Here is a 20,089-nt window from a genome sequence, read left to right on the forward strand (position 1 = left end):
GGCTTGGCCCCTTTCTGAGGAAAGGTTTAGTGTATGTCTGTCACTTCCTTGGTGCTCTCTCACCAATAGCATAGTTGGTGTTCCATTCCGCATAGTCTCTGCTAGAGGACACAGCACGAGTTCCCTAGAAGGGGATCGTCTCTGGTTACGCATATAACCATGATTCCCAGAGAGGGAACAAAATGCTGTCACCTCGCCATGCCTCCGGCCTGCCTGTTTCACGTCTCCTTCAGACAACTAAGTTGGTGACGTGTTCTGCAGGTGCCCTCTTATACTTCCAGGTGCCCACCTGTGACATCACGGGCTACGTGGGCCAATAGGATTGTAGTCGTTTCACACGCACTTCAGACACCGGTCCTGCTGATGGCAGTCCCCTAAGTGTCTGCTAGAGGACGCAGCGTCTCATTCCCTCTCACGGAAGCATGGTTACATGTGTAACCCAAGACGTTTTTCATTCGTTTTAGGGACAGTCACTGAAGGTATGGAGGCTCCTATTGTTTTTGGCTGGGAGTCTATGGCAAATTGTCTATGGTGAAATTTGGCACATTAAGAGGTGAGAGTCTGAACTTGTCTGGTCTTGATTTCAAACCGCTAGTGCCACCCTCTTGAACCATGTTTTTTTTCTATTGATTTCTTGGTTCATTCTAAAAGACATGCATATGGATGCCAATTTCTGCCACATAAGATAAAAAAGGTATGCTTTGGTAAATCCTAATTATAACAAGTTGACATTGAGATACTAAAGGTGCAGTTACATAAACCCGTTTCATAATGTTGTCTTATGACATACTGACTTCTCAAAATTGTGAATTTTTATCTCATAATTATGGCTTAGTATCTCATGTTTTACTTTGTCATAATTGATTTACCAAAGCATGGTTATTTTCTTATGCAGAAATACATGTATACCTTATTTTGCCGGAGTAGATGTTCTGAAGTTTCTAATTTTGATGAAATTCTACCGTTTCCAAACCTTCCTTGAGTGTTTATGGAATCTTTACCTAATTTAGCCTAGAACTGTTGTGTGTCCGCCATTTTCCCAACAAATAATAAATAGCCTACACCAAGCTAAATTTTACTTGTATGTGGTATTTGCTTTTAATATATTTATCTGGATTTAAGAATTTTTTGGATCAAGGTTTTAGTGTAGGCTGCAACTTCATCCTTTCCTAAATTAAATTAATTGTATTTGAGCTGCAAACTTTCTTTTTATTGCTTTAAAGATTTAACCCTAAATTTTACTCTTTGCATGCCGGTTTCTTTCCAGCGAATAGCAAAAGTCGGGAGGAGCATGTACAAAACCGCGATGAAACTTGATCCATGTACCTTACAAATCGCAAATGACCCCCACACACACACACACACACACACCACCTGTCAGGAGACTCAGCCCACATAACCAAAGACGCCTGAGCCGGAGGACACAATCTGAGAGAAGTTTTTCAGCAACACAAGTATCACTGGATCCTATCTGTTCTGCTCTGAGACCAGCTGCAAGGTAAGACCAACATCTGGTACAGCCAACCCAGTTGCTCTGGCGTTTTCTAAATCGTCCATCGGTTCTGAAAATGTATTTAATTAATGCTCTCTTACTATAATTATAGTTGCAAATCAATCAATCTGAAACTCGCGCGGACGGGTAGCACATGGTGGTTTAATTCACAGCAGCGCTCCGTTATCAGGCAGGGCAGGAAAACGTGGGACGGGGCGCACGGGGTCTCCCGCCTTGTAATGTGATCTATCCTGCAGGGGAAAAGAAGACATTAAAATGTTTTTAGGTTTATAAAAACTTCCGCTGCTTAAATATGGGATGATATTAGACTCTAAATGATTAATAGATGCACGCACAATTATCCATGTACTGCATACATTTTATACATGTATTTTACTAACCACAAACAAATGTCTTTCAATTTGAGTCTGTGGAATTCGGGATTAAATGATTGTGCAGCAATTTGTACAAATAAAGAGATGTTTGCAAATAAAAATGTTCTGTTCTGCATTCATATATCATAAATTGCTCATGCAAAAAGGAATCTATGTGCATCTATTAATCATTTAGAGTCTAATATCATCCCATACTTAAACCTGTGATTTGGTGTGAGACGCTACAGCTTCGTTTATTATAGATCGTGAGCGTTCTGGTTTAGTCGCGTCGCGTCGAACGCGTGCAGTATGTATGTGGCGTTATGCGCGTTTAATGGTATTTTATTATTTTGACCAATATTATTTTGTCGCATTTCGTCTGTTCTTTGCCAGTTTATAATTTTTTTTATTTACTTATTTTTAAGAATCGAAGTAGCATCATGTAGTCGATCCTCTGAACAGAAAAATACCAAGTAAACTAAATAAACTAGAAAAGCATTTTAGGTACGGCTAGTATATGTAAATAAAATAATGAAATAAAGTACACTGACAAATAAAAACAAAATAAGTTAAATAAAAAGTGGGGAAAAAAATCTTAAAAAAAATTAAAGAATATGTTACATTAGAATATTTTTTTTTTGTACTTCACATGTTGTATGCCACACGTTTAATAATTAAATGCATTAAATTGGTCTGCACTGCAGATAAATCTTTTTCTATTTATAAGTGAGCTGGAGTCTCTTCTGCTCTTAAGAGTAAACTGATCTAAAAGAGAGAGGTGTCACCTCATGCCATAAGAGTAGCAGTAACTTGAAAGATTATTATCAGAATGTCATTATATTTTTCAGACAGTCATTATATGATTTATATTTTAAAAAATGGAAGATTTTAATCAATTGGTGAAGAGTCCGAGTGTTTGTATACATTTTACAGTGCTGAAAATAAATAATTTGAAATTATTACATGCTTTATTATATTATGTGTTAATAAGCAATGTTTTCTCATTGCAAACATGGAAAACCTTGTTCCATCAACACTCACTAACACATGCCATACCAAGTGCTGTATTTATATGTAAACAATCCAAACGTGCTGCCACTAGGAGAAGCTTTCTGTTGAATGGGGCCAGTAGGGGGTCTTTAATTTACATCTGAGTCACTGTATATGAAATGCTTCTTCCTCAGACCAGATGCTTTCTTCAACAAAGAGGTCTTTTAATGCTCCAGACTTCAGAAATCCTCTGATAGCTGCTTGTAGGTCAGAGGAATTATTCGTAAAATGTTTTTAGATAACTGTAGAATGTTTCCATATTACACAAATCACAGTCAAGGGCTTTATACAAGACAGCTCTGATGATCTTTGACCGTTTACACTGTTATTTATTTGCTTTTTGATGCTATAGATAGAGATACTACACGCACACACAAAAAAAATTACGCATGTGGGTGTGTTTAATGAATCCCAAACTCAGTGTTGTTGACCCTTGCAATATTATTACATTCCTCGAAAAGCTTTTTTGTGATGGTGCAATATGAAGTTCATAACACCTTCAATTCTACATTTATTTGTCATTTCAAATCGAAAGGAATTTCATTTTATTTTATGAGATTTACTGGCTCAGGATAAAAAAAAAACATGAGCTATCTATAGTAGGACGTAGAAGTGTCTTGAGGTGACTTGTGACCTCATGGACTCATCCTGCAGGTCTTCTGTGTTGTGTAAACTGGTTGATTTGTATGTTTCTCATAATTAGGTCACATGCATCTATCTATGTCCCCAACACACAACATGTTACCTGACACCCCACATATGACATGCTAAAAACAAGCCCTGAGTGGTGGCCTATAGTGGTTTAGATTCTGGACTTCTGTCTGAAAGGTTGCAGGTTAAATCCCAGACGTGTAATTAAAAATGAATGTGAGTGATTAACTCGCCATCAGCCAATTAGAGTGTCTGTCAGCAGGCGTCTATAGCTTTAGATCCATTAGAAGCATTAAAATACATTGGAAATGGTTATAAACTAACCATTAGATTGTCAAACAATAATGATGTTAGACTGATAAATCTGGGTAAAAGGCATTAATTTGATCACAAATGGATGGATTATAATCCTGTAGTGTAAGGCATCGTTTTGTCACAGTTGCAATGTCTATAGCGAGAAATGAGAACTTAAAGCTATTATATATATAAAAAAAATTTGTATAATAAGTGAGTACACCATGAATCCATTTTCCAAACTGTGTTTTTGGCTTATCCTGAATCAGTACGGTACACCTATATTAAGTGTTTATATTCGGACTATTTTAGACTGGTTCTGGTGGAACCGCTGCGGAGTAGCCCCGATACCTGCGTGATTCGTCATAGACATAAACGGAGAGAAGTAGCTCCGGCTACAATGTTCTTCCGCAAGACGCACGCAGTTCTGCTTATTAACCGCTAGAGCGCCAAAAGTTACGGACTGCAGCTTTAACACACCTGATTCAGACCACCACTAGCCTGTATTGCATCAGCTTTCATTTCCAAAGGATCACATATAAGAACAGCAGGGAGCCTACATTTACTAGTGTTTATTAACCGCTAGAGCGCCAAACGTTACGGACTGCAGCTTTAAGTTGCAGTTGTTCTTGAATTTGCAGATCAACTTTTGCAGACAATTGGACAAATTCAAGCACTGTTCATCTTTATCAGGTTTACGTCGAGAGCTTGTTTTCAAATAGTGGGAAGAAATGGTTATAAACTAACCATTAGATTGTCAACCTTTATGTCAATGTTGTTAGACTGATAATTCTGTGTAAAAGGCATTCCTCTGAAATGGATTAAAATGCTCAGAGGCCCCCTTGTGACGCAATTGCAGTGTCTCAATAGCAAGAAATTATATTGCAGTTGCAAAATCTGAAGCCACAAATACAATAAATAAAATTGCAATTATGTAAATAAATGTATATAAAACATTGCAAAAAACTGCAATAAGGTGTTCAGACGTTGTTATTAATGCTGAGGGACCAGGAACAGATAACATTCCTTATTTCCTAATTAATGTCAACTTGTGCTGACAGACATTGGCACACATTCAAGCAGTCTTCGTTTATATCATTTTAGTAGCTTGTTTTTGAGTGTTGCACAATAGCGGGCCCCAAGCAGTCAAATTTAGTACCGTAGTCAGTATTGGTATTCAGTTTTTGATTATTCATCAGTAATGCGTGCATTCATTCAAATTACACACAATGATTTAGCTATATAACATTTTGATTGATTGACTTGGCAGTTTATTTAATTTGCTAATCAGCTTAACTTAAATTTAAACATGTATTTTTACTTCCATAAACAATTTAAATTTCGTAAATGTTGAATCTAGTCATTGTTAAAATAGCCAATCGTTAGTGTAAGACTGAAAAATAAACGAAAGAGAAATTTTGACAACAAAAATGTTATATGGACCGTAATTGTTGATGCAAAATCTGGGCCCATAATATACACAGTTTTTATGCATGATTATTAAGGCAATTATTTTTGCATTTTATTTAATCATTGGTGTCTGTCCTTTTCAACCTGCGATTAGGGTCTTTTGCATATTTCTTCAGTGTTTGTGGGAAGGTCAATGGCAGTGTTCTTCATCTTCAAACTTCTTCATGTTGCCAGTATAAACAACTACGGCTTAAGACGTTGTACGTCCTGGTCATGAAGAAACTGGGTCCTGCAAGCCTACATGCGTCTATTTAAAAAGCATATTTTCTTATAATATTGAGTTATTTGAGTGAAAGAGTCTCGTGGTATCTTGACATGCTTTGCATGATTTGTTCATAACTGAACTTGTTTTCGTTTTCTTAGGTCAGACAGAAGGGGTTTTGTCAGACCGTCGGCTGGCTGCAAGCAATTCCTAAATTAGTTTAGACATTTATGCCAAAAACCAAAACTGAAGAATATTTGTCACATACATTCCAAAATAAAATCACAGTCACAAGTTATAGGCTAAGGGTAGTCGGATGGTGCCAGGTACATTGTGCCCACTCTAAACATGCTCATATGATTGGATAGACGCTGGCAAAAACACGTCAGCAAAACATGAGTCTGTTTTCTTTCTGGGTAGACTCTGTGCCCTTGACCCTATCCTATCTTGCTGTTTCTAGAAGGACTTGTGTTGTGGTTATGATACACTAAACGTTTGTGACGTCAATACTCAAGCGCATATTGATGCTATTGCTAACATAGGATCACATGTCTAGTTTAAGATAATGCAGTAATCTAGTTTAAGATTATACAGTTCACACACTGATGGGACTTTACTGAAGTAATGTGATTAAATGCGAAATAAAAAAGCACAAGCATCCCAAGGCCAAATTTCACTGTGCTGCGCTGCACGTTGAACACCATAACAGAAAGTCGCCCACTGATTGGTGCCCAGGCAACACACCCCTGCTCTGCCCACCTACTTAATTTAGTCCGATAAATTGCGTGTGTGTGTCTATGGTCACCTCGCTAGTCCTGACTGAGCTGGAATGTCAATCGATGGCACCGTTAACCTTACCCAACCCTGCTGTCAGTTGAAGCTATCAGGATTTATTTAGATGTGATTTTTCCATACAGATGTATGGAAAAACCCATAGTTTAGATGTTTCCTGCAGACCGTCATGTGGATGATGCCGTTCAAGAAGAAAATCGCAGATTTCTCATGTGCGCTCTAAAAAACATTTGCGGTATTAGAGATCTTATGAAAGGTTTGTGAGTAAAACACCTCAGTTTCATGATGTCATGAAGTATATGTAACATAAATTGTTTACAGTTGTGTTGTTGGTCTTTATGTGAGGCATCTTGAAATTGTTGCCATGTATTGCAATCCCGCATTGAACCATTACTTATAAATCTCTTCCAAAATACCTTCATAGCATTTGTGGTCTTTCAGCATTCTTACAGCATGGCTAGAGGCAGACCTTTCAACATGTCTGATGTCACACCAGTAGAGCAGTTTAGACCAGCTCACTCAGGGAATGCTGGGTATCTGAATGAGGTCCAACTGGACAGCAGACCCTCAGGAACGGCTTGTGCTCGGATTACACTGATTCACCTCAGGACAGAAACTAGGAATCGACTAAACGGTACAGCTCCTACTAGTCGACACTGAAAACAATAGTCGATTACACGACAGAAAAAGAAAACAAAAATTATCATTCAAATTACCGTCATTTTAGCATTGCATTTAACACATTTTAAATAACAAGTTAAAATAAAACGTTTGAAAAAGAATATTTGTAATATTATAAACATATTAAAATATTAAAAACATTATTTGTAAAAGTTTATCTGGGCGGAAACTACATTTTTACCTCAGACCTCACATGCGTTTTCTTCGTGGCAGTTGGGTCTCGTGTTGTTTCCACCAGCGCTGCAAAATGTTTTTTTTTTTCATCACTAATTGAGGGATGTCTAAAATATAAAAATAAGGAGAAGCCTAAAACAAGCCCGATGCCGGACCCGCGTCTTAACTATGACGTGAAAATTGTCCCGAAGCCCAGCCCTAGGGGCGTAAAAAAATCGAAATGCAAGGCTCTAGTTCAGGCAAAAGGAACCCCATACTATGCAGCAATCATCCTTAATTGCAGAAATGTGGCAAAACATCTCTGGAGAGAACCTCAGATAGAAAATCATTGTGCATTTGTTTAAGAAAACAACAACAACAAAAATGGACAGTCATTTTACTGATCCTGTCCTGGGCACAGCTTTAAACCTGAACTCTGGTTGTCTTTACTCAGTCACACTGCTAATCTAATTTTAATGAACTTCCGGTGCTTAGATGTGGGAAATTTGGCTAAAGTTTGTGTTTGCTGTTTCAGCAACAGGTTTGTTCCAGTCAGGCCCTCATGCCACGCTTGCGTGATTAAAATGACAACAGTTAAAGGTACAGTACTGCTCGAGTGACTCTGCTAAGCTGCTTCCACGTTTCTGTTTTCCAAGACAACCTCTGAAGGACCCTGGGACAGAAAGAAAAGGTCGCCACCTCCACGTCTGTGGAACTTTCTATTTAAGTGTAGCATGACAGGAAGTGACTCCTTATGTCCCCTTTGCTGTTTAGATGTGAGCTCCAAAGAAAGAAAACTGGGTCATGATTCACAGTAGATTAATTTATAGACTCAAACTCTGTGTTAAGGAACATCTTTTGAAACCAGAGCCTCTCAAGATACAAGTTACACAATTACAAGCAGATAAATTACAGTCAAGCTACTATTTAAAGAAAAAGTGATTAGCTATGCTACGTGTTTCTAAGAAAATCTAGCTAACTATATTTGGTAACTACAAGCTCTGTGAACATATACATATATATGAGTGTGTTTATATGTGTGTTAGTGTGTGTTTTTTCAATGTTTTTTTTATTTTATTTATATTTCTCAGAGTAATAAATATTTAGCCAAAAACAATGAAGAATCTCAATTACCTTGCTAAAAATAGCTTAAATCAGCCTTAACCGGTTCGCTAGTTTTAGCTCCCAGCTTGAATAGGCAGGTCTATTTTACTGGTTCAGACTGACTGAAAGCAGCTGAGTTTCTTTCATACTGCTGGAAAAAAATGTAGTGGTGTAACAACTTTTAGTTAGTTACTCCCAAGAAGTTATAATAATAATAATTATTATTATTACTATGTGAGAAAAGATCAAATTTACTGCTTCACATATGTAGTGTTATGGTAGCTTCATGCATAGAGAGATTCACTTACATTCATTTACAAATTACCTTGCAAATTACCTGAGCTTGTGAACAGATCTTAGTTGTTCTTGTGCAGTTGCATGTATTTTTGCCATTAAGTTCCGCTCTCGATTACATAATACATGTCAGTTTGTGCGAGTATGATAGATTATCCCCCAGTAGGCCTCTCCAGCTCTCTGCCACCAGTCACATTTTATGGATTTCTCTCCATGTTACTCAACACTTGGGAAAAGAGTGCAGCTGTATGAACTTATTGACTGTAGAACTGCCGCCCATTTGTATGTACAGTACAGTACATTTTGACACTTGGCCTTCGGGAGTCACAATATGCTTTTCATTCACGAGGTTTGGTTGCGGTTCAGAATATAGCGTCGTTTTTCTCTTGCAGTGTCATCAGATATGTACTGGGTTTGTTTTTAGTGCTTGGCTTGAAGTTGAAGTGAATATGGGTCAGTGCTCTACATGTTTTTAGGCCCTTAAATCACTGGACAGCTACTATTTTCACCACAAATGTGCTGGTTTGTGTCCTGGAGCTTTAAAAAAGCAAAAAAGGACAATGTTAGCAGTGCAAACACTCATATCTGGAGGAAAATATCTGGAAATATCTGGAAAATACCCAGTTGCTTTGGTCAAACTGGGAAGGGGTAACCGCATTTACCACTATATGATTGCTGTTGCATTTTTGTTCATCTCTGGAAATAAAGTTTAAGTGAAGTAGGATTCCTTGAGAAAAATAAAAAGTCAAGATTTACTCACTCTAAATCGATATGACTTTTTATGGAACAAAAATATATTTTGAAGAATGTTCACACGAAATGTTTTGAATTTCATTCAAATGTGACAGAAAATGTCGATATGGTCACTGATAAATATTATAGTGCATCCCTAAACATTTGGCATCATACATTTGACAATGTATAAACTGCCACTTTCTCAAGTTCATTACTTCGTGTGTTTTTTCCCCCCCTACAGATAAGCGACACTTCTGAACAGTATTCTGAACATTGTGAATCCTCTGCGTTTGTGGGTGAACCAGAAACATTGTGAAAGGAGAAACTCTGAGAAAACGAGGCACAAAAAGAAGCTGTCGTCAAATCAAATCAATGATGGTTTTGAAAAAGCTTCTGCGTTTCGGGAAACAGCTGCTGAGGGTGAAGGTTGTCGACTGCAACTCGGGGGATTCGCGACTCTCCCGATGCTTGAACACCTTTGACCTGGTGGCTCTTGGTGTGGGCAGCACCTTGGGAGCTGGGGTGTATGTCCTCGCTGGAGCCGTGGCCCGGGAAAATGCAGGACCGGCCATTGTCCTGTCGTTCCTCATCGCAGCCCTGGCCTCAGTGCTCGCGGGCCTCTGTTATGCAGAGTTTGGGGCGAGAGTGCCGAAAACGGGCTCAGCGTACCTGTACAGCTATGTGACTGTTGGGGAACTATGGGCCTTTATAACTGGCTGGAACCTTATACTTTCGTATGTTATAGGTGAGATGACACACAGTATCACTTAAAGGGATGAAAATTCTGTCATTTACGCACCCTCAAGTTGTTCCAAACCTGTATGACTTACTTTCTTCTGTTGAACATGAAAGAAGATATTTTGGGGAAATGGGTAACCAATCAGTAGATGGACCCCATTGACTTCCAAAGCTGGAAACATGTACTATGAAAGTCAATGGGGACCATCAACTGTTTAGTTACACACATTCTTCAAAATATCCTCTTTTGTGTTCAACAGAAGAAAGAAACTCGTATAGGTTTAGAACAACTTGACAGTGAGTAAATGATGACAATTTTCATTTTTGAGTGAACTATCCTTTTAAAGGTTATACATGTATTTGCCTATACCATATATATCTGTAAACTGTCTGTAAACTGATGTATAGTGTAGTTTTTTACATTTCCTTATGTTTTTCTTTCCTTGCTATATAATGTTACTCAATCTGAAAAACCTTCTCAGGTACATCAAGTGTCGCCCGAGCTTGGAGTGCCACATTTGATGAGCTGATTGGAAAACAAATTGAGCATTTTTGTCGACAGTACATGTCCATGAATGCTCCGGGCATTCTGGCGGAGTACCCAGATATGTTTTCCGTATTCATCATCCTTACTCTCACAGGTAAAACATGACCAGAGGACTAATTAGATAGGGAGCCATGACTGACCAATTAGAATTGAGAATTCCAGAGTATCGTACAAATTTATGTATATAAATATTCATTTCAAAACAGTGATTGTGAAACACACTCTTCCATTCTGATAATGAAAGCTGTTGAATGTAAATATTTAGCGGATGTTCGTGTTGACTTTGTTCCGTAGTGTTTTGAACTCTGTTTTGTTTGCTATAGCCCTGCTGGCCTTCGGGGTGAAGGAGTCAGCCATGGTCAACAAAGTGTTCACCTGCATCAATGTCCTGGTGTTGGTGTTCATGGTTGTATCTGGACTTGTTAAAGGTACACTGAAGAACTGGCACCTGGACCCTGAAGAGATTCTCAATGGAACCAATTCCACCATTAAGTGAGTCATGTTTTACGACTTTGGAATATATTTTCAAGTATGTAATTGCAATTATGCCACAAAATTATATACCATTCAAAAGTTGGGATCAGTAGGATTTTTACTTTAAAAAAAAAAATAATAATAATAAAACAAGTCTCTTATGCTCACTGGCAAAACAAACTGAATTTTCATCAGCCATTACACCAGTCTTCAGTGTCACATGATCTTTCAGAAATCATATTAATATGCTGATTTAATGCTTAAGAAACATTTCTTATTATTATCAATGTTGAAAACAGTTATGCTGCTTAAAATTTTTGTATAAATCATGCCATATATTTTTCAGGATTCTTTGATGAATAGAAAGCTCAAAAGAACAGCATTTATTTAAAATAGAAATCTTTTGTAACATTATAAACGTCTTTATTATCACTTTTGATCAAGTTAATGTGTCCTTGCTGAATAAAAATATTAATTTATTTTAAAAAGAAATCTTACTGACTCCAAACTTCTGAATGTTAGCGTATATTCAGTGTATATATATATATATATATATATATATATATATATATATCATATCTCTCTCGACTGTCAAATTTCAAAAGTTATCACAAGAAAACAAGTTATATATCAGCTTTTTCAGTGTTACCTCACAAAATTTAGCCAGAAAAATAATAATAATGATTGACCTCAGTGGACTTACGTATGTTACCATATTTTATATTTTTGCTGTTCTTTTTGGGGCCATAGTTTTGCAGAAATGACACACTTCCCCTTCAAATTCAAATGGCATGTTATAATTTGTCTACATTCCTCTCTCTGAGCAGTGCTACACAGCCTCTGCCATCAAGAGAGATGCTGGGTAAAGGTGGGTTCATGCCTTTCGGCTTCACAGGGGTCTTATCAGGGGCAGCTACCTGCTTTTACGCCTTCGTTGGGTTCGACTGCATCGCAACTACAGGTAACTAAAGGCTTTCTGAAATCCAGTGCTCTAAATCACATCTAATCTTTAGAAGGCACCAGTTTTCTCCTAAAATTCTGTTGAAAAGCTCAAATATATGATGCATGTTTACAAACATGAGGTTAGTGAGTGTAAATTGTGCAAGAAGCCTATTTTGTATGCATAAATGCATGCAAGTGTTAGATTGGTACAACAGTGAGGCTGTTATGCTACCTACATATTTGGCTTGCATTCATGTCACTTTGGTCAAAGTTATTTAGAGTTTCCTTTATGTTTATAATAGTATTGCATGGATATTCTCAGTAGATCTCTACTTATGGTTTGCCTCTGGCCCCCTCTTTTATGGCGGCTCACTCCCCCACATTCCCTTGTATTCGATTGGCTAGAGTGTTTTGGGGTTTGTCTGGACTCGTCTCCTTCTCTGTAGCTGTGGTTCACATTCAGTAGCCCCTCCTCTTCCACATGCTGGTCAGGAGTGGTAATATAGCCATGTTCCTGTGCTCTCTCTGGCACTGCTGGCATGAAAACACTACTCCTCTGTTTTATGTAGTGCTCTGCACAAGGTCAAACCAAAGGAACTTTTGCCAAAAGCGAACATGCTCGCACTACTCACTGCAGCAGCTGAGTCATTTTCTTGCTCCAAGGCTTCTTAAAATGACGGATTTCACATGCAGTGTGCATTTAACTGACTTAATGGCAAGATTAAACGTGCTGTAGTTGAATGAATTTAAATATAATGTACAGTAATGTTCAAAAGTTTGGGTTCTGTAACACTGTGGAAAAAAGTCTTGTTCTCACCAAGGCTGCATTTATTTGATCAAAAATACAGTAAAAACAAAAATATTTTAAATTTTTTAAATGTTACTTATTCCTCTGATGGCAAAGCTGACTTTTCAGCATCGTTACTCCAGTCTTTAGTGTCACATGATTCTTCAGAAATCATTCTAATATGCTGAATTGCTGCTCAAGGAACATTTCTTATTATTATCAATGTTGAAAACAGTTTAATATTACTGCTTAATATTTTTGTGGAAACTGTGATACATTGTTTTTTTCAGGATTCTCTGAATACAGTAGACAGTTCAAAAGAACAGCATTTTTGAAACAGAAATCTTTTGTAACAATATAAATGTCTTTACTGTCACTTTTGGTCATTTTAATGCATTCTTGCTGAATGAACATTTTAATATCTTTAAAATCACTGAAAAAAATGTATTTCTTATGAACCTTTACAATGTTTAGTGTGAAATACAAAATATAATTGAAACAAAAATGTCTGGATTTTGTGCATATTCATATACTATATTTTATAGAAACCTTTCTCAGATTTTAATAAAAATATGATAAAGAAAAAAAATTAATTGTGACTATATTCCTTGTAATGGCAATTTTATTTATTGTAATTGCAATTTTATGATTTTTTTTATTATTGGAGATCTATATCTATATAATGTGACTTTTTCTTAAACTATCTAACAATGACCATTTTTATTTTATTTCATTTTATTTTATTTTACTTGGAAACATCCATAGTATTCGTAGAGCCACTAATTAAAAGACAACCAACTATCGGTTTTCAGTTTCACACAATAATGATCAGTCATGTCATGGGATAGGATGGGACAAAATTAAATACCCACATATCAATAATGTAAAGAGCTGAAAATAAACTGGTATCCTGTTACATTAATGTTCTCTAGGGAATAAAAAATGTCTAAGAACTCGTGTCATTTGATAGTCCGGGCATAGGTCTGTTTATGGCTCCTTTGGTTCGACCCTGTTATTTATGCTGTGACACAGCAATTAGCTACTGACATGTTGAGCTTAGTTGCTTATGTGGATGATGCAGGTTTGAGTCCAGCCTGCAACCTTTTACTGTTTCTGTTTAATAAAAACATAATATCCTGTTTCATATCACAGGTGAGGAGGTGAAGAACCCCCAGAGAGCCATTCCCATCGGCATTGTCTCCTCCCTCCTTATCTGTTTTGTAGCATACTTTGGTGTATCAGCAGCCCTCACCATGATGATGCCATATTACATGCTGGATAAGAACAGCCCTCTTCCCATGGCCTTTAAATACGTCGGCTGGGAAGGAGCCACGTACGCTGTGGCGGTAGGCTCCCTTTGCGCCCTGTCTACCAGGTAAGCACTGATCCATCCAGTCAGGGATTGTTTTAACACACACTACAGCCCAGTCTAGAGTAAAATGGCCCCTGCATGGTAGAGCGTAAAAATGAATAATTAGCCATGTTCCTCGAAATTAATGGATGTAATTACCCGCAAGCCTGGTTGCAGTTTAAAAGACTTCAGTCATTTTGATAGCGCAACTTTTAGGAAGTTGACCAACCCAATCATTAAATTTTACTAAGTGAACTCAGACAACCTTAGGGAGGTTGAGAGAGTGCAATCTGGGACTGGATTGCATGATAGTGTGTGTGTGTATATTTATCTGAGGCCGCTCATATGAACCCCTTGCTAAAAATATGAAGGGAAATTTGGTGTGCTGAGTTATGAATCCTGTTTCTCAGTTATGCAACACTTAGTCCAGGCTATGAGTGGGAGTAAGGCTGTATGCCACATTTTCTCTGTCTGTAAAAGTCAGGCAGAAATTAATTTTATAGTAATGACCTACATGCATTCGCACCAGATGTTGTTGCTCAGAAATGTTTGCAACTGTGAAGTATGAATTGTGTGTAATCTATTAAGTGAAGGAGGCTTCTGCATGATCTGTCCAAGTCCTAAACTTATTATTCTTCTAACAACCCGTCTAACTTCTGAGTCACTAATGATAACCTCAGTAGCTGCAGGGTTGAAGTAGATTAATTGGCTTTTTTCTTTTTGGTTTCCAGTTATTGCAGTATTTTCAGTATTAAATACTGTTTTGGAATCCATTCAAAAGTGAAGTGTGTAATTTTATATCTTCAAATATCTACCTACTTTTGACTATCGGCATGAAGTCTGGTCCACTTTGCAGCTTATTGTTGAGAACTGTCGCCGATTTAGACACAAACAGATTGCTTGAACAATGTGTAACCAACCACATTACATTTTTTTCTTACTGTTAAGGAGAGGATTCATCTGATATAAATGATACCAAAACAAACAAACAAACCAAAAAAAACCCACATATATATACACAACGTGTGTGTCTATACACATAACTTATATAATGTTTATAACTATAACTCTAACATTTTATATTAATCTTTCTACTTCTATGAGAATAGGGAAGGCCATATCACAACTATAATATTAACGGCACAGAGGAACAATTGTTGAAATCACTTTTAGAATGATGTTTTCCAGCCGATGAACGATAAAAATATTAACAGCCTATCAAAATCCACCCGACGTTGTGTAAAAGCAGCCAATTAAATTAGAAGTGTTTTTGAAGTATTTGTAGGCTGATTTCCCAGAAGAGCAAATTCTGTGGCTATGTAGCACTTTCAAAATATTTCTCTGTTCGTTTAAGCGGTCATCTGAGGCGGAAGGGGTGGGAAATGAATATGGAAACTATCATTATTTTTGCAATGCCACTTGTTCCCACTAGTACTTCAGAAATTACATGCTTCACCTTTAAAATCATCCTCTGAATGATTGAAAATCCATGCCAAGAGATTTTTCTGAGTGGTCTAATATCACTTCTGATTGGTGGGGGGTGGCCTATTTGTGGCATGTTTCTCTCTTATAAAAACACCACAGCAGTGTATGAATGCACTATGTCTGTGTCTCTGTTTTGCATGGCATGGTTTGTTTTCTCCATCTCTCGCGGCAGCCTGACAAAAACACCCATACACGCCACTATAACAGCAGGCTTTGTCGCAGGTGAGCGAATTTTAAAGCTACTAATCTACTGACGTCGCGTTACGTTCGCAGTATTGCGCAGCCGTCCACCTGGAGCATGTTGCATGGAAAAACAGCGTTTTCACCGCACTGAACCTATATCTGGAATGGGCCGGATGGCACAGCCTGTCCCCGACAGCTATGACGGGATTCATTTAACTGTTTTCTTCGTAAATAAACTGGATGTATCCCCTTTCTGCCTTTGACACCACCTCTGGCAGCTGCCCAGTTGGCTTATGTGTTTCTTTTCTGCTCTCTTCCTTTTTTTGATCATCCCATGATCAGTCTCTTGGGGTCCTTGTTCCCCCTCCCACGTATAATGTTTGCCATGGCCCGGGACGGTCTGCTCTTCTCGTTTCTGGCACGGGTGAGCGAGAAGAAGACGCCCGTCGTGTCCACTCTGGCCTCCGGGGTCATTGCTGGTAAGAGCAGAGGGCATTGTGGGATTGGAGGGTTGAGCTCCTGTGGGCTGCTTTTGTTGCTGTTAGAAACATCAGCCTGTGCATATCTATAGGGAGGACGCTGGAAACTCACTGTTTATAAAACACACAGCAGTTACATGTAATTGGTAGTACTAAAGGTTTTTTTGTTTTTGTTTTCTTTTCTTTCTTTTCAAAATGATTCCAGTAGTTACATGGAATAGAAACTTGTAAGACAGACTTTGCTGTGTTGGAATTATTTGTTTTATTGTGCAAACATGACATGTGATACCATGATGTCAGTTTTACCATACTAAAGAGTCTGTTGACTTTGTGAATAGTTTTGTGTATTTCTGTTTCGTGCATTGAAAGAGTTTAATTGCTTATGCTTTTAGCACTTTCCTTGAATAGGGTACGAATACAGGACACTTTTTTATTATTACTTAGATTTTTTTTTTGTTTTTTAAGAAATCACTTAGCCTTCAGAAAGGAAGGCTAAACTAAACTAGAAATTATTTTACTAAAAATTATTTCTTTATAATTAATACAATTTTTATTTTATTTTATTTTATATTGCATATTTTTATATAATATCTTGAAGTTGTCTCTAGAGAACATGCCATTTGTGCCTTTTTTTATTTTAACCCATGAATCAAAAACCTACATGCATAAAGGCGGTTCAAATTACCTGTTTTCACTTCCCCAATTTCTCAGATATTATTAAAATGATCTTTGGTGACAGAGACAGAATACTTCAGATATCATTATTATTATTATTATTATAAAAAAAACATTTGCAAAAACTACCATGTTTAATAAATCCATGGGAAATAAATACAGGTTATTTTATATAAAGGTTAATACAGGTTATCCCCTTTATGCAGTCTCAGAGTAGTGTTGTTGGTGTTTTTTTCTCTCCTATTTTCCTATTCTATGAAAAGGAAGTATGAAAATGATACTGAGTTTTTTTTTTTTTTGTAGGAATTCATGAAACATATTTTGAAGGTTAAAAAAGGTGGTATTATTTTATATCCTATTTGTGGTCAGTTTTTTATTTTATTTTACAAATGTTCACATCTATTTAATATTACAAATGGGCTTTCAAACATGTTGATGCATGTTTCGTAACAGCTGATAATCCATGAATAATGACTCTTTTGATTATAAAAATATTTGTTTTTTATTTATTTAATTGTTCACTGTTCACTGACAAACAAGACATAGGAGTAGGAGTATTTTGAGGGAATAATGTTTATGTATTTGTTATATTTTCTTTACCTAGAACCTTTACCTACCTCTACATAGAACATATAGCTTTGAATCCTTATTAAACTGCTTATTGTAAATATCATCCTATCATCAAAACAGATGACCATAAATCGATCCTTTCCATTCCTGTGCAGCTATTATGGCTTTCCTGTTTGACCTGAAGGACCTGGTTGATCTGATGTCTATAGGAACTCTTTTGGCCTACACGCTGGTCGCTGCCTGTGTTCTAGTACTCAGGTTGGCAGATGCATGTGAAATTAATGCATTTAAATATTTGTGTCGTTACAGTTTGGCTGTTAATTGTAAAATAATATTGTGATCTACAGGTATCAGCCCGAGCAGTTTTCTCAAACATATCACATAGCAAACACACAGGACGAGATGGAAATGAGCGAGACCATAAGTACGCCTAGCATGGGGATTCTTCCCGGCATAGAAGAGCGTTTCAGCTTCAAAACACTGCTCTTCCCCGACATCACTGAACCCTCCAACCTTTCAGGCTTCACTGTTAACGTCTGTACGAGTCTGCTTGGTATGAAATCCACATTAAGACAGATCCTGTTTTTAAGGTGCTTTAGTACTTTATTCACCTGTTTTCTGGAGGTTTCTAAACTGCATCTTTTCCAGGTCTGCTGATCTTCAGCTTTAGTCTGATGGCCGTCCTGGGTGGAAGTGCAGTGTGGAATATTGTCATTCTCAGTGTTCTGTTCAGCGTGTGTGTCATTGTCACATTTATCATCGGGAGACAACCTGAGAGTAAAACCAAGCTCTCTTTTAAGGTTAGACCTCATAATGCAAAAGCACATCTAACAGAGCACCAGGATGTGGTCAAACCCAATAAAATCAGTACTTTTAGAGGTAGATTTTCTATTTATAGATTTAGTTTCATTTAATCTAATGTTGATTATTAATTATTAAATGCAAGAAGCCAAATACTGTTTTCTGTTATGTGGTTCACTGACAAGATGATTTTTTTGTTTTGTTTTGTTTCCAGATCTATTAATTTATTTTTTTTAAATGTGATTCATACACACAATTACTTGAACGGTCCTTTTTTAAAATATTACTTTTTTTTTTTAAATGGCAGGGGAATTCAACTGTCCTGATATTACAATGAAGAATATATTATTTGTGAATATATTGTTTTTCATTATATATTTTAACCTGGTGTTTTAACTTTTAAATAGTTTAACTTTACGGTTTATGAATATTTAAAAACTTTTTTCACTTTAATAAATAAATTGTAAAAAAAAATGTAAATGTTCGATTAAAAACGAAAATTAATTCTAATTAAATATGTTTGTTGAAGTACTACAATTACTAAAACTAAAACAAAAATAAATTAAAGCTAAATAGAAATATGAAAAAAGCTAATAAAAATGATAAAAGCGCAGAAAATTACTTGTTAAAATTAAAACTGAAAATATAAAAAGACAATTCAAAATATTAATAAAAACTATAATAGCATAGAAATAGGATTAAAGTAACAATGAAGCCAAGATTAATACAAGATGAATAGATTTTTAGATTTTTTTTTCCATTTCTTTATTGTAGACACTCACTGACCATTACACCATTACCATGACCATTACATATAATTACACATTCCAGTCATTTTTAATAACAAATATTTTTTTACATGTCTTCCAACAGGTTCCTTTACTTCCATTCATCCCAGTGGTCAGCATGTTTGTCAATGTGTACCTGATGATGCAGCTGGACAGGGGTACCTGGGTACGATTTGCCATCTGGATGTCTATAGGTAAAGCACATGTTCCTGCATGAGCCTGTATGCATGACAAAAAACTAGGGATGCACTGATGTATCGTCCGCCGATATTTATCGGCCGATTTTTCCTCAATTTACAACCATCGGCATATCGGCTATATAAGGGAAAAGGCCGATATAACAAACCGATGGTTTATTAATTAACTGCGTGAAGGCACTGAGCTTAATAAACTGACAAACTTTAAATCCGAAGAACTGCATGCTTTCATTACCCATATAGCTCCGTATAGGGATGGGCGTATCAATCCTAAGTATCGATATATCGATACTGACACGAGTATCGAAAGTATCGATACTCAAACTAAAAATATCGATACTAAGGTGTGTTTTATTTACCAGTGATTTTGTTTATTTAAAATAATAATAATAATGCGTACAAATGCATTGAATTGGACGAATAACCTTTGTTAGTGAGTAATTGTGTAGGATAGAACTATTTTCCTGCTCATCTGAACACACGCAAATGTTGCAAGACAGAACCAATCCATCACAGAGCGCATTCACTCACTTCTGACAGTGCATTCAAACAGGGCTGCGTTTCCAAAAAGTATCATAAGAAAGCATTAAAGCTTTTGGGAACAGCAGCCCTGAACAATGCTTATCAGAGCACAGAAAAAAACATATGTTTGAGTTATTTCACAATAAACAAATTGAAATCGTAGCCTACATAGTTTGTACAATTACATTTATTTAAATTGAACGTTGAAAGACAATATAGATCATGTTCTATTCTGTAATGTTAATAGAAATCATACAC

General features: G+C 36.7%; 1 protein-coding gene across 2 annotated transcripts in view; it reads left to right on the forward strand.

Annotated features, from left to right (window-relative positions):
- The first annotated feature begins 1,288 nt into the window (after positions 1 to 1,288).
- LOC107701112 (high affinity cationic amino acid transporter 1-like) overlaps positions 1,289 to 20,089 on the forward strand; it is a 24,330-nt gene continuing 5,529 nt past the window's right edge. Inside the window, exons 1-12 of one of the 2 annotated variants that reach the window (XM_016503044.1) lie at positions 1,289 to 1,498; positions 7,695 to 7,850; positions 9,534 to 10,037; positions 10,513 to 10,671; positions 10,901 to 11,069; positions 11,879 to 12,012; positions 13,933 to 14,155; positions 16,142 to 16,278; positions 17,679 to 17,781; positions 17,871 to 18,076; positions 18,172 to 18,323; positions 19,198 to 19,306. In XM_016503044.1, the coding sequence (XP_016358530.1) occupies positions 9,665 to 10,037; positions 10,513 to 10,671; positions 10,901 to 11,069; positions 11,879 to 12,012; positions 13,933 to 14,155; positions 16,142 to 16,278; positions 17,679 to 17,781; positions 17,871 to 18,076; positions 18,172 to 18,323; positions 19,198 to 19,306 (1,765 nt within the window). In that variant the 5' untranslated portion in view covers positions 1,289 to 1,498; positions 7,695 to 7,850; positions 9,534 to 9,664. The remainder of the gene's footprint in view (positions 1,499 to 7,694; positions 7,851 to 9,533; positions 10,038 to 10,512; positions 10,672 to 10,900; positions 11,070 to 11,878; positions 12,013 to 13,932; positions 14,156 to 16,141; positions 16,279 to 17,678; positions 17,782 to 17,870; positions 18,077 to 18,171; positions 18,324 to 19,197; positions 19,307 to 20,089) is intronic. The other variant, XM_016503045.1, reaches the window with a different exon arrangement.

This window comes from Sinocyclocheilus anshuiensis, unplaced genomic scaffold, assembly GCF_001515605.1.
Source record: "Sinocyclocheilus anshuiensis isolate Anshui unplaced genomic scaffold, SAMN03320099.WGS_v1.1 scaffold907, whole genome shotgun sequence".
NCBI classification, from domain to species: domain Eukaryota; kingdom Metazoa; phylum Chordata; class Actinopteri; order Cypriniformes; family Cyprinidae; genus Sinocyclocheilus; species Sinocyclocheilus anshuiensis.